The sequence below is a fragment of the Chelonoidis abingdonii genome, chromosome 11 (genome assembly GCF_003597395.2).
Source record: "Chelonoidis abingdonii isolate Lonesome George chromosome 11, CheloAbing_2.0, whole genome shotgun sequence".
NCBI lineage: Eukaryota > Metazoa > Chordata > Testudines > Testudinidae > Chelonoidis > Chelonoidis abingdonii.
In genome coordinates, this window is record NC_133779.1 from 6,864,007 (window position 1) to 6,878,638 (window position 14,632).

At 48.5% G+C, this 14,632-nt stretch overlaps 1 protein-coding gene across 3 annotated transcripts in view; it reads right to left on the bottom strand.

Annotated features, from left to right (window-relative positions):
- Positions 1–14,632, bottom strand: part of LOC116835312 (galectin-4-like) — a 36,317-nt gene that overhangs the window by 10,103 nt on the left and 11,582 nt on the right. The window contains exons 4-6 of one of the 3 annotated variants that reach the window (XM_032798072.1): positions 14,115–14,234; positions 11,591–11,638; positions 1,898–1,927 (exon numbers count right to left, since the gene is read on the bottom strand). In XM_032798072.1, the coding sequence (XP_032653963.1) occupies positions 1,898–1,927; positions 11,591–11,638; positions 14,115–14,234 (198 nt within the window). Of the gene's footprint in view, positions 1–1,882; positions 1,928–11,590; positions 11,639–14,114; positions 14,235–14,632 lie in introns of all 3 variants that reach the window. The other 2 variants (XM_032798071.1, XM_032798073.1) reach the window with 2 other exon arrangements.

Genomic DNA, 14,632 nt, shown 5'->3' on the forward strand with positions numbered 1-14,632 from the left:
TGGTGTGGGGACTGTACCAGGCCTCCCCTGTTCTTTGACAGGCTGTTGGCAAGGGCACTGGGAGCAAACCTACCCGGTCTGTGTTTCCTCCTACCTCTCTGCAGGGCACAGGGAATGCCGTGTGGGTTTCCCCTTAAAATAAAGGCCTCAGAGCCCTTTTCTCCCCAGAAGGGAGTCAGTGTCAGCTGCTCAGGACTCATGAGCAGCCCTACAATAAAAAAACCAGCACTCTTGTCCTGAGCATCCCGGGCATTCCTGCTGCCAGTGGGCATGGGAGTTGGGGGAGGCAGACCAGTGACCCAGGAGGACCACTTCAGGCAGCTGAGAATGCCAGCTGCCATCTCCATGGAGCTGGCCACAGCTGGCTCCCAGAATGTGCCTCTGGGCCCTTGTGTGAACCCCAGCCCAGCTCTCAGCATTGTCACCGTTCCCAGAAATGCTCTCAGTAGCATTCAGCTGGTGAATTTTACAGTCAGGCACACTTCTCTCCTATGCGCTCTGCATCCAGCCTGCACGCTAGGTCCTCTCCTGAGCACAGCTTCCCCTGGGCCCTGAACTCACCTCTGACAGGAGCTCCCCAAGCCTCTTTAGCAGCTTTGACTAAGAACAACCCATAAAACCTGCCACCAATAATGCCTTGAAGCAGCCAAAAAGCAAGGAAACAAGTAGCAATTTACAGGCACATTTATGAGAGATCAAATGCAAAGAAGAAGATGGATAAAAAAGAAACCCTAGGAAAGCCCAGCTTGTCCTGCTCCCCAGGGACTGCAACTGCCCCCAGATCTGCTGGGAATCATGGTGCCTCCAGGACAGGGGCATCCCAGGCAGCCAACACACACTTCCCCCTCCAAGTGTGTGCTCCACCTCTGCCAGAGCGGGGCCATCTCTGTGAAGAGAGGCGTTCAGCATCTGTGGCCCATCTGAGTCTTTGACTCTCTGTCAAGGGACAGTGGTGACAGGGCACCTGCCACCAGGAACTGAACTAAGACCCATCAAACTCATTGCACTGCTGGGAGCTTTGGGAGGAGATGTTCTTTTTTCAAGAGGTTTGGAATGGAGCGAGATGTTGGACCGTGGGTTTGGCATGAACAATAAAAGGGAAAGAGCAGACCTGAAGGTCAAGGGGAGATGGAACAGATTCAATGGTATCTTGCTTTTGTTACTTGTAAAAGAGGTTCAGGACACCCCTCGGCTGTGGTAGAACCCCAGTGCCACTAGTGGCAATCTGTCTTCTGCCAGGGGAATGACGGACAGTGCAGCCTTCCAGCCACTTACTAACCAGAACATTATTTCCCCTGCCCCAGTTAGCTTCAATGTGCAACCTCTTAAAAATCCCGTTCTTCTGCCCTCCATGGAATTCTCCCTTTCACACACTGGCAGAGTGGGCAGACTGGCTACACTGCAGCTGGAGGTGGTAATTTCCAGCTTGGATAGATGCACACAGGCTAACTGTGCTCACGTTAGCTTGCTAAAAATAGTCAGGTAGCTGCAGCAATGCGGGGGTCAGCATGAGCTCACTACCCAAGTACAATCTTATCTGAGACCCCGGGCTACCGCATAACACCACCTGTGCCACCATGGCTACACTGCTGTTTTTAGCCTGCGTAGGTCTACCTAAACCAGAAAGTACACCACCAGCGCCAGTGTAGGTGTCCCCTGAGACACACATTTGCTGGATTTGCTCCAGCCAGGCATTGCTTCCCCCAGACACCCACTGAGAATCAGGGGGCACTGCTGGGTCTTTGGATAGCTGGCTCCCCGTAAGAGAACTCACTGCCCTCCCACTGACGTTCAAACTCCCCTGGAGAGGGCTGCTCTCCGTGTTTCACTAGAGAGCAGGGAATCAGGTTGCAGCCACGCTGCTTTGGGCTGTGCCCCATACCGAGGCAACTGATACCTGTCTTGGGAAGTTCTTCATTTTCTTCCTCTGCAAAGACAGAAGACAGATTTCACAATTTAGTCTCTCAGGCTCTTCAGTTGGTCATTTTATTCCCACGCTCACCTTTACCTGCGTGTGTGCCCTGCTCCATGAACACACTCGAGAGAACCTGGGACACTTATTTGATCAGCTGTCTCTGCAGCCGTGAGGCTGATGTTTCCAGCTGTTTCTTCTCCAGAACCAAATTTCCATCTTTAATTTCTGAGATCCCACCACTCTTGATTTTGACCCAATAGAGTCAGAGGTTCTCAGCATCTCTCATTTTGTGTTTCTTTGCTCTTTCACAATGCATTTTATCTTCCTCTGAGCATACTGCCTCCTGCACTTCCATCCCCCAAGTAACAACTGGCGATAGATCGAAGAACATTTCCTTATCTTTCTTTTCCCTTCATTCCTTTATCCTATTCTGCTCCACCCAGTGTTCTTCCTGGGTTGGATTCTCTAGTCTGTGCTATGCAGGGGATCAGACTAGATAATACTCCTAATGGTCCCTTATGGCCTTAAAAATTTGTGAAACTGTGAATCGTCTCAACTTTGCTCTGCAGAAATGCAGAGTCTGTCTTCCCTTCAGCTGTCCTCCCTCAGGGCTGAAATGGAATTCAGCCTAACCAGAATTTGATACAGGTTAAGTAAAATGTTCTTGGAAAACAAGAACTTGCCCAGATCTTTACACAAATAATGAACCATCCTGGAGGCTCCCTTAATGAATATTCCCCTATGGACATGTCCCTAGTGTCACCTAAATCACTCCCTGCTTGATTCTCTTTGATATATTTGGATCTATATAGCAGCTTATCATCTTGGATTGAACTATTGGGCCATCTAGTCTGACATCCTGCCCCTAGCCGTTGCTACGGAGCAAGGAAAAGATCCTCAGCTATCCACTTAGCCAAGTGGAAAATGCTCCACATGGACCATCCTAATGCCTGCACATAATCAGATCAACCTTGGCTCTGAAACATGAGATGTACTTATCCCCAGCAGATGCAGTCAACATTGTTAGTAGAAAAAGGCAATAATGTCTAATGGTTAAAGCAGGGCTGGGCGGGGTAGAGGCATAGCACACAGAAGTAGCTAGCTCCAGAAATGGTTCACATGTGAAATCCATGGAGCATGCAGCGCTGTTTGAACCAATGGGGCTCCAGCCAAATGGAACCCCAAGCAATGTAGGACAGAAGGGAGACCAGACAGGCCATTTCTGAAATGACCAGTGCACTGTGGGATATGACTGGGAGGACTGAAGGAATATAGGTAATGCAAGATGGCACTTAATAGAAAAATAACTAGTTAGTTAGGTGAAACTAATTATAATTAGCTGTGCCGTTGTCAGGCAAATTCAGATTGTTTTTATGAGGTTAAAAAGGGTTGCTTTTGTGTTAGTTTAAGCTGGAGAAACCCACTAGAACTAAAACCTGCTAGTGAGGGCAGGGGGCTGGACTGAATGACCCTTCAGGGTCCCTTCCGGTTCTATGAGATAGGTATATCTCCATATATTATATTAAGGCTTGTAACTGCTGCAAGAGGATGTGTCTGAGACAAGTAGAACTTTGACTGATGTAAGCAAGTGCAGCTAGCAGGTGTGCACAGAACATAAAGGGAGGATTTAGACAAGTTTTAGCATCGGCGCTGACTTCCTTTCTATCCAGGGGGTGCTCGCCCCCCGCCTCAGGCCCTCCCCCATGCCACCCCTTCCCCCAAGCCTCTATCCCTACCTCATCTCTTCCTGCTTCCACTCCACCCCTGCCCTGCCTCTTCCCACTCCCTCCTCCAAGCACGCCCCATCCCCGCTCCACCCCCTCCCTCCCAGCGCCTCCTGCACGCTCCTGTTCTGTGGAGTGCAGGAGGCGTTGGAAGGGAAGGGAGGAGTTGATTAGCAGGGCCAGTGGCAGATGGGAGATGCTGAGGGGGAGCGGGTAGCTGGCTGCCAGTGGGTGCTAAGCACCCACTAATTTTTTTCCGTGAGTGCTTCAGCCCTGGAGCACCAATGGAGTCAGCACCTGTGAGTTTTAGCTTAGACGACCTGTCGGACACCCAAGACCATGAGATGCCTGGATGATGTGGTGGTCCTTCTTCTAGCTCTACTGTAAGTAACAGGCCATTGTTTGTAGTATTAAGGAAGCATCATTGTATTTAGGGTTTCCAGTTACACTGAGTACAGGGTACAGGAAATATTTACGTTGGGAGATAGTTACTTTTGCCGAATTGCTGACTCATAGTCTGAGTCTTAAAACCAAAAATTAGATCCAAAATTTCAAGAAGGATCATGGGCAATGGCCATATCTCTCCAGCATGGGATGGATGCACCCTGCCACTCAACCAATGGCACTCACACCAATAGACACTTATCCGATTTCACATCAGAGCAACTTGTATAGTGGGAGAAACATCACTTGGGGTACACTGGTGAGGGGGCAAGAAGTGATTTTCCCAACAGGACACACCCTCTCTGCTGTAGACAGAGCCTAACTAACCAAAACAGCTCAGGTTGTGTCTACGCTATGGACCCTACGGCTGCACTGCTGCACTGCTGTAAGGTCTCCTGTGTAGCAGCTCTATGCAGGTGAGAGAAAGCTCTTCTGCCGGCACTTCTGTCAGTGAAACTTTTGTGGGTCAGGGCAGAGATGAAAGTAAGCCAGCCCGGTCCGGTCCAGCATACCAATAAGAAAGTGGCTGCCAGAACACAGCTGACCATACTGGCAGAGTCGCTGATGGTGGGGAGGGCACAAAAGGGAAGCTGCTCTGGGGCCCAGCCATTTAAAAGGGTCCGTGCTCCCAGCAGCAGCTGGGAGCCCCAGGCCCTTTAAATCACCACCAGAGCCCTGGAGCTCCTGGCCACTGCTACCCCGGGGCTCCAGCGGCAGTTTAAAAGGCCTGGGGCTCCCAGCTGCCACTGCTGCTACTGCTACTGCACCAGCGGCTGGAGCCCTGGGCCCTTTAAATTGCCGCTGGAGCCCCAGGCAGCGTGGGCCGAGTAGCACTGAAAGGCTGGGTGGGGGAGTCTAGTCCCAGCCCCGCCCCTTCTTCCTGAGGCCCCGTCCCTTCTGGGAGCCCAGAGCTGCCCTCCCCCATCTTGCCCCGGACCCCAGCCATCCTGCAATACTGGTAAGACCTTTAAGTTGCTTTCACTTCTGGTCAGGCGTGTGTTTTTTTTCACACCCCTGACCCACAAAATTTTTACCGACAAAAATGCTAGTGTAGACTGAGCCTTAGTATCCTCAACAGACACCACAAACTTGCTTGCAGCTTCTTCCTCCAGCCATTGACTTGTTGATTTACCCAGAACAAGAACAGAAGTGGGCAAGAGCTCCAGGACACTTATGGAAACAGCATATTTGAAGTGTATGCTAGAGAATATTTACAAAAGCAAATTCTGTATTTGCATTTACAAGTGATCACAGCACAACCCTAATTCTAGGGATTACATTCATCCAGCCAGTGAACAGAAACAAGAGCATGTGACTGATGAATCCTGAATATCGAATGAAACAAACAGCTCACGGATGAGCTGCAGGCCAAGGATTACTCAGTGACTCATTTAATAAATTAGAGAATAAAAATCTCAAGAGGATCATAAACAAATAGGGACAAAATTCAGTGAATCAAGTCACATTCAGCCCAGCATGTATCCAGTGACACATTAACTGAAGGAGTGAGCATGTCGAACGCTTAAGTTGCATCCTTTTTCCAAAGTACTCATAAGCAATTGGAAGCTAGGGTCTACACTGGGGGGGGGGGGGGGTCGACCTAAGATACGCAATTTCAGCTACGTGAATAGCGTGGCTGAAGTCGGCGTATTTTAGGTAGATTTTCCTGGCCGTGAGGACGGCGGTGAGTCGACCGCTGCCACTCCCCCGTCGACTCTACTTCCATCTCTTGCCCCGATGGAGTTCCAGAGTCAATGGCAGAGCAATTGGGGATCAATTTTATTGCATCTACACTGGACGCGATAAATCGATCCCCGATAGATCGATCACTACCCGTCGATCCGGTGAGTAGTGTAGACATACCCGGAGTTATGTGTATGTCAACCAAAGCAGAGGCACCGAGTATTAAACAGTCTGATCAAAACCCCTTTCTTCTCTCAAATGCTCCATTTTCATTCTCTTGGCTCTAATGCAGCCAATATTTCACTCATGTTCCAGGCATCACAGTGACAGGTCCTGTGTTTCTAATGGGAAAAACAAGTGACTCCTCTCTGATCCCCCTCAGCCTGCCTTATTCACCAGCCGGATGCACCAAAGGACACGTGTTCAATGCCTCTTCCCTTTGCTGGGCATTTTAGCCTCTCTCTCCTCTTTGAGGAGCAGCCAATCACTGTGACTGTGAAAACTTCTCTGTCACATGACTAGGTGCAAATCCCAACAAGACTTTGCCCCTCAGTGAGTATCTAATTTCCTTCATCTCCTAGCAGGTATTTTAGCCAACGCCCATGGGAGCCACCAGGTCAGCTGGCTCATTTTTCCCAATGGACTTTTGTCATAAACATACAGCTAAGGGTAGCGTAAAATCCCTCCTTTACCTGTAAGGGGTTAAGAAGCTCAAATAACCTGGTTGGCATCTGACCAAAAGGACCAATAAGGAAAGAAGATACTTTCAAATCTGCCGTGGGGAGGTTTTGTTTGTGCTCTCTTTGTTTGTCGTTCCCTCTTGGGACAAAGAGAGAGACTAAGAACTTGAGAACAGCCGTACTGGGTCAGCCCAAAGCAGTGGCGTAGCCAGATTCTAAGAGCAGGGGGAGCAAACACAAAAAAGGCGCCCTCCTGCCCTTGGATCCTCCTCTGGCTGCTCTGCCCTCTACCTCGCCCTCATGAGGTCCACTCCACGCCAGCCTCCCCTCTGCGCTGCTATGGTGCCGAGCACCCACCTGGCCGAGCCCCCCAGGTGAGGGGTGAGGTAACACCCCCACGTGCCTCGGGCTGGGCCGGGCCGAGCCGCGGTGGAGTCTGTGTCCCTTTAAGAGTGGGGCTGGGCAGAGCGGAGCCGGCAGGGGGTGGCTCCACTCCCCGCTGCAGGCTGATGCCGGAGCCTGGGCTGATAGCCAGGGTCATCTCCTGCACCAGCTCCGGGTGGGGCTTTGCTACAGCTCCCTCAGTGCCCCTGGGCTGGGTCGCCTCACGGTAGGGGCTGGTTGCATGAGGCACGGCAGGACCCGGTGGGGCTGAGCAGAACAGGCCCAGCAGAGCGGTGCTGGGGCTGCTGGAGGGGGAAGTTGGGGAGGGGTGGCATGGCCTCAGCCCCCTGAGGCTGCCTGCCCCACGGAAGAGGCAGAGGGGCGCAAGCTGCAGCAGGACTGCAGCATCCCAGGGGAGGGGATCTGGGGCCAGCCCAGGGAGGCAGGAGCAGTCCCAGGAGTGCTGGGCGCATGCAGGGCAGAGCCCTGGGAGAGCCCCAGCCCCGCGGCAGGCAGTGCTGCAGAGGAGGAGCCCGCAGCTGCTCCATGCTGCTCCCAGTACCAGCCCGGCTGCTGCAGTTGCTAGCGCTGCTGCTTTCCGCTTCCTATGACCGGCGCCACCCCGCACCACCACAGGGACCAGCCCCTGCCCCCCTCTTGCCTGCAGGAGTTCAGCACCAGTAACCCCAGAAAATGTGCTGAGGAGAAGCAGCTGCTTCCCCTGCACCCCACTAGCTATGTTACTGGACCAAAGGTGCATCCAGCCCAGTATCCTGTCTACCGAGAGTGGCCAATGCCAGGTGCCCCAGAGGGAGTGAACCTAACAGGTAACGATCAAGTGATCTCTCTCCTGCCATCCATCTCCACCCTCTGACAAACACCATTCCTTACCCATCCTGACTAATAGCCATTAATGGACTTAACCTCCATGAATTTATCCAGTTCTCTTTTAAACGCTGTTATAGTCCTAGCCTTCACAACCTCCTCAGGCAAGGAGTTCCAAAGTTGACTGTGCGCTGTGTGAAGAAGAACTTCTTTTATTTGTTTTAAACCTGCTGCCCATTAATTTCATTTGGTGGCCCCTAGTTCTTGTATTATGGGAACAAGTAAATAACTTTTCCTTATTCACTTTCTCCACATCACTCATGATTTTATATACCTCTATCATATCCCCCTTAGTCTCCTCTTTTCCAAGCTGAAAAGTCCTAGCCTCTTTAATCTCTCCTCATATGGGACCCTTCCAAACCCCTAATCATTTTAGTTGCCCTTCTCTGAACCTTTTTTTAATGCCAGTATATCTTTTTTTGAGATGAGGAGACCACATCTGTACACAGTATTCAAGATGTGGGCGTACCATGGATTTATATAAGGGCAATAAGATACTCTCTGTCTTATTCTCTATCCCTTTTTTAATGATTCCTAACATCCTGTTTGCTTTTTTTGACTGCCACTGCACACTGCATGGACATCTTCAGAGAACTATCCACGATGACTCCAAGATCTTTTTCCTGATTTGTTGTAGCTAAATTAGCCCCCATCATATTGTATGTATAGTTGGGTTATTTTTTCCAATGTGCATTACTTTACATTTATCCACATTAAATTTCATTTGCCATTTTGTTGCCCAATCACTTAGTTTTGTGAGATCTTTTTGAAGTTCTTCACAGTCTGCTTTGGTCTTAACTATCTTGAGCAGTTTAGTATCATCTGCAAACTTTGCCACCTCACTGTTTACCCTTTCTCCAGATCATTTATGAATAAGTTGAATAGGATTGGTCCTAGGACTGACCCTTGGGAACACCACTAGTTACCCCTCTCCATTCTGAAAATTTACCATTTATTCCTACCCTTTGTTCCCTGTCTTTTAACCAGTTCTCAATCCATGAAAGGACCTTCCCTCTTATCCCATGACAACTTAATTTATGTAAGAGCCTTTGGTGAGGGACCTTGTCAAAGGCTTTCTGGAAATCTAAGTACACTATGTCCACTGGATCCCCCTTGTCCACATGTTTTTGTTGACCCTTCAAAGAACTCTAATAGATTAGTAAGACACGATTTCCCTTTACAGAAACCATGTTGACTTTTGCCCAACAATTTATGTTCTCTCTATGTGTCTGACAATTTTATTCTTTACTATTGTTTCAACTAATTTGCCCAACTGACGTTAGACTTACTGGTCTGTAATTGCCAGGATCACCTCTAGAGCCCTTTTTAAATATTGGCGTTACATTAGCTATCTTTCCAGTCATTGGGTACAGAAGCTGATTTAAAGGACAGGTTACAAACCATAGTTAATAGTTCCGCAACTTTTCACATTTGAGTTCTTTCAGAACTCTTGGGTGAATGCCATCTGGTCCCGGTGACTTGTTACTGTTAAGTTTATCAATTAATTCCAAAAATCTCCTCTAGTGACACTTCAATCTGTGACAATTCCTCAGATTTGTCACCTACAAAGGATGCTCAGGTTTGGAATCTCCCTAACATCCTCAGCCGTGAAGACTGAAAGCAAAGAATCCATTTAGTTTCTCCGCAATGACTTTGTCGTCTTTAAGCTCTCCTTTTGTTCTGTCTCGATCATCCAGGGGCCCCACTGGTTGTTTAGCAGGCTTCTGCTTCTGATATACTTAAAAAAACATTTTGTTATTACCTTTTGAGTTTTTGGCTAGCCGTTCTTCAAACTCCTCTTTGGCTTTTCTTATTACATTTTTACACTTAATTTGGCCTCTTTTTGCTCTTTTTAAGTTCTTTTACTGTGTTTTGTAATTTGGGGTATACACTGAAGTTGGGCTTCTATTATGGTCTCTTTAAAAAGCACCCACGCAGCTTGCACAGATTTCACTTTAGTCACTGTACCTTTTAATTTCTGTTTAACTAACCCCCAGCTCCTACTGAAATGATACATCTAAAATTACAGAAATTGTAAGTAATAGCAAGGAAATGCGTTAGGTTATCTTTTGTTTTAGCTTGTGAATTTTCCCTATGCTAAGAGGGAGGTTTATTCCTGTTTTTGTAACTTTGAAGTTGAGCCTAGAGGGGAATCCTCTGTGTTTTAAATCTTTTTATTATCCTGTAAAATTACTTTCCATCCTGATTTTTACAGAGGTGCGTCTTTTACTTTTTTTCTTTATATTAAAGTTCTTTTAAGAACCTGATTGGTTTTTAGTGTCCTGAAAACCCAAGGATCTGGTCTGTGCTCACTTTGTTAATCTATTGGTTGGTATATTATTCTCAAGCCTCCCCAGGAAAGGGGTCAAAGAGGCTTGGGGGAATATTTTGAGGAAATAGGAACTCCAAGTGGTCCTCTTCCTGAATCACTTGGTGGTGGCAGCAATACCGTCCACGGACAAGGAAAGGATTTGTGCCTTGGGGAAGTTTTTAACCTAAGCTGGTAGAAATAAGCTTAGGGGGTCTTTCATGTGGGGCCCCACATCTTTACCCCAGAGTTCAGAGTGGGGAGGGAACCCTGACAACTTTAGTATGCCACAGACAGATTATTTTCCCTCATGGAAGGCAGGCTGGTTTCATGCCATTGATCATAGATATCCAAATCCCAGATAGAACTGTTCTCTTCTTGTTCATCTGTTTCTATTTCTTTACAGGGCAGATCCACAGCTCTACAGGGTCTGATACAGAATTGTGACATACAAAGAATATTAGCGCCTCAGTCATTCTCCCTTGTACAAGGAGGAGGCTCACAGCTCTGCAGTTCCTTTGCTTCTGTCTGAAGTACAGCAGCCCTAAAATTCCCAGCCGCCAGGACCCAGATAGGAACATACCTGTAGGAATACAGGGACTGCCATGCCACAGCAGACCTAGTGGCAATCTAGTCTGTATCCATACACTACCAGTTAGTGGTTAGTTTATGCCCCAAAGCAGGAGGGCTTGTGTCTCATATTTTTTATTCTCTCTAACGCAATGTTGGGGTGAAATTCTGGTTCCATTTAAGCAATGGGATTTTTGCCACAGACTTCAGTCCAACCAGAATTTAATCCTGAATGGTCTCATCATCCATTGAAGTGTCCCATCTTTTTCTAAGTGTCCTGTGATATCATGTGGCAATGAGTTCCACAAGTCAAATTTTTGTATAAAAAGTATTATGAGATATGTCTGACAAAGTCTTAAGAGTGAAGAAGACTAAAAGAATGTGACTGCATTAACTGTATAATTTTTATGCCCTCAGTCAGCTGAAATGAAACATCAAGTTTGTGTGGGACACAAGGAAATGTGGGACTAAGCTCAGCGGCATATAGCAGTAGGCAGGTGCAAATAAGAGAGAGTTCCATGTTGGCAGCTGTCCAACCTCAGAAGCAGCCGCTCTTTATATGGTTACAGTGCCTGTAAATCCTGGGCAGTGTCTCCGCTCTTTCACACAGGCCCCTCTGATAACTCCATCTGCTCCCATTGATTTGCTGAACTTGGATTTCACAAATTGCTCCCTAGTTTAAATCTGCGTGCCCTCTCCCACATTCTGCAAGCCCATGACTGCTCGAGCCACAGGCCACCAGCTACTGCACCACCCGGGGCATTGAGAGTCTTCAGATCTGGGATTTGGAGCCATGCAGGCTTCTCTTCATGGCCCTCTCCACACAGGAGTCCTTGAAGCATAGTATGTGTACCCCACACCTCTGCAGCCTCAGCTGGCACTTCTGTATATATATGCCAGGTATTGTTATCCTACTGGGTCTCCCTCCTTATCCTGCCCTCTCCCATCCCAGGGTCTCTGTATGATCCATGTGTTTCATCTGCAGCAAAATACTCACACTGGGAGCTGGAACCCCGAAGACTGGCTGGGCAAACATATTGGAGACCTGCAAGGATAAAGAAGGAGGCCAGGTAAGCACAGCACCTGTGATCTGAGCTTCAGCAGCTAAAACTTCGGGTACGTCTACACTGCACGATTATTTCGAATTAGCTTAAACCGATATTACAAAACAGATCTAATAAAATCGGTTTAGCGCGTCCACAGTGGGATCCCGAAATCGATTGTTTGCGTCCATGGTCCAAAGCACATCGATTTCAGGAGCGGTGCACTGTGGGTAGCTGTTTCCTCAGCTATCCAATAGTTCCCACTTCCGTGTTGAGAGCACAGTGCCTGATGGGGCAGAAACACTGCCGGGTGGTGCTGGGTACAGCCTCACCTCCCTTTGTGAGGCAGCAGACAACCCTTTGGCACCTTTTTCGCGGAGTTGCATTGCAGCCAAACGCCATAGCACAGCAATCTTTCCTTTTTTTTTCACAGTGGTGGTGGGGGAATAAACTGAAGGAACGGTTCCCTGACCACGCAGGACACGTGTTGAACCTACAGACAATGGGAGCTAGCCAAGAATGCAAATAATTTAGAGAATCTGGCCTGCTGGGCTGTGGGATAGCTGGCGTCCTCAGTACCCCTCCTCCCTTCATGAGCGTACCATTTGAGTCCTCGGCTTTCCCGTTACGCTTGCTCAACACAAGCGCTGTGTATCCTGGAGTTTTTTTATTCAAAGCTTTGGCAATTTTCGTTGTCTGTAAGCGGAGCTGGATACGATTGTCTCCCCATAACAGCGATCAACGACCTAGTATCTCCCGTAGGTCTATTGCCTGGCAGCTCTTTTTCGATTTCAAACTGCATCGCCAGCCCGTCTGATCAGAGCATCCACGCTGGGCAAGCAGGAAATGTATTCAAAAAAGTTCGCTGGGCGCTTTTCCTGTTTTACCTGCCGCTGCCCTCGAGTTAAGACTGCTGTCAGCCCGGGTCAGTGCTGACTCTGGGATCCCGCCCGAGGCATAACGCGATTTTCCGTCCACATGAACCCTAATCCGAGTTAATCACTATCGAATTAGCGCTATCTCCTCTCGTCTTGGGAGGAGTCGAATCAATTTAAGGAGCGATTCTCACTCGATATTAATGACGACGTCGTGTGAAACGGATACAGCGGTTAATCGGTATATCGGCCATTAAACCGATTTAAAGTCGCAGTGTAGACCTGGCCTCCCCTGCTTGCATAACGTCATCAGAATTAAACAGCCCCTTTGCTTTGTGACAAAGCAGAAACTGAATCTCTCGCCCCACCAAGGCCCAGACGTGGGACAAAGCCCCAAAATGAGGGGCCGAGACAAATGATTCCTGCAGAGAACTGGACCTTCAGGTGTCTACCCTTCAGAAAGGATGTTGAGAAGCGAGGTCTTGGGGTGTCACTCTGGTGAGCTGTGTGGCTGCTCCATTCTGATAGGATGCAGGGGTCTCAGCAGCAAGACGCCTCCCATCCAGGTGACTGGGGCATTTGTAGAGCACCCAAAAGTGTGCTTAGTTCAGGTATAAAGCAGGACCCTGCCCTAAGGAGCCTGAAGCCTACACAGAGGCAGTGCCACAGGTGGAGGAAGACAAAACTCTCCTCACTTACTTTTCTGGCTTCTTTGGTCTCGTAGCCCTTGCCCAGGAGAAGAAGTCGTCTCAGCCCAACAGGACTCGGACAGTTTGAATGTCTCATATGCAGGGGGACAGTTGGACCCAGTCCAATACTCCCATGGTGATGCAGCAGGGGGACATGTCAGGTACTGTGCAGGCTACCATGGCCAGAGACAACCATTTTGGCCCCTGATGTCTCCTAGAGCTTTTCCAGCTCACTTTTCTAGGATGATCTGAGCATCTGCTCTTTAGATACACATTCCCTCCTAAGTTAGCAGAACATGGGAATGGAAGACCTGTACTTACACTGCTGGAGTGAATTCTATAAGCAGGGGCTGCCTGCCCTTGCGGCTCGTAAACCCAAAGAAATACATTAAGATAAACCATAGAATCATAGAAGATTAGGGTTAGAACAGACCTCAGGAGGTCATCGAGTCCAACCCCCTTCTCAAAGCAGGATCAACAACAACTAAATCATCCCAGCCAGGGCTTTGTCAAGCTAGGCCTTAAAAACCTCTAAGAATAGAGATTCCATCACTTCCCTAGGTAACCCACTCCAGTGCTTCACCACCCTCCTAGTGAAATAGTGTTTCCTAATATCTAACCTAGACCTCCCCCACTGCAACTTGAGACCATTGCTCCTTGTTCTGTCATCTGCCACTGAGAACAGCTGAGCTCCATCCTCTTTGGAACCTCCTTTCAGGTAGTTGAAGGCTGCTATCAAATCCCTCCTCACTCTTCTCTTCTGCAAACTAAATAACCCCAGTTCCCTCAGCCTCTCCTCATAAGTCTCATAAATCCAGGACAGCTGAGAGGTCTGTTAACACAACATCCCTTGCCACTGGGCTTCCAGCCTGAGCAGTGGAACTGGTGCTAACAAGACCGGAGCAGATACTCACGCTGGGGCTTGTGAAGTTAATGCTATTCACAGTCACGTCCCCTTTGATCTCCAGAATCTGGACAGTATGAAGGGGAAGGCGGTGTCTGTACTCCAGGAAGTGCTGACCATTCACAGAGACCTAGCGAAAGAGCAGAGGGAGGGATGGGTGAGGACTGTGCTAGGAGGAGTGAGAAGATGAAGGTATCTGCAGTGGGGGGGAGCCTTTGCTCTAGTTAAGATCACCTCAGGGCTGCAATATCACCAACCGCAGTGTTCACAAATTATGAGTCACGTCCCATCAAATCATGAGATTGTCTTAAATATAAAGAATTATGGATTCTGTCTATTTGCCTCTGGGTTTCCAGTCTTTCAGGATCACAGTTTCAAACTTTTCTCCACAGCCATGGGAGGTGAAAATTTGCTTCTTTTTTTTTTTTAATGAAAGCTGAGCTTCTGATGTAATCACATGACTCCAGGAGCAGGGGCTTTAAGAAAAACACCCAATATTGCAAGAATGCGGGACTTCCCTGCTCTCAC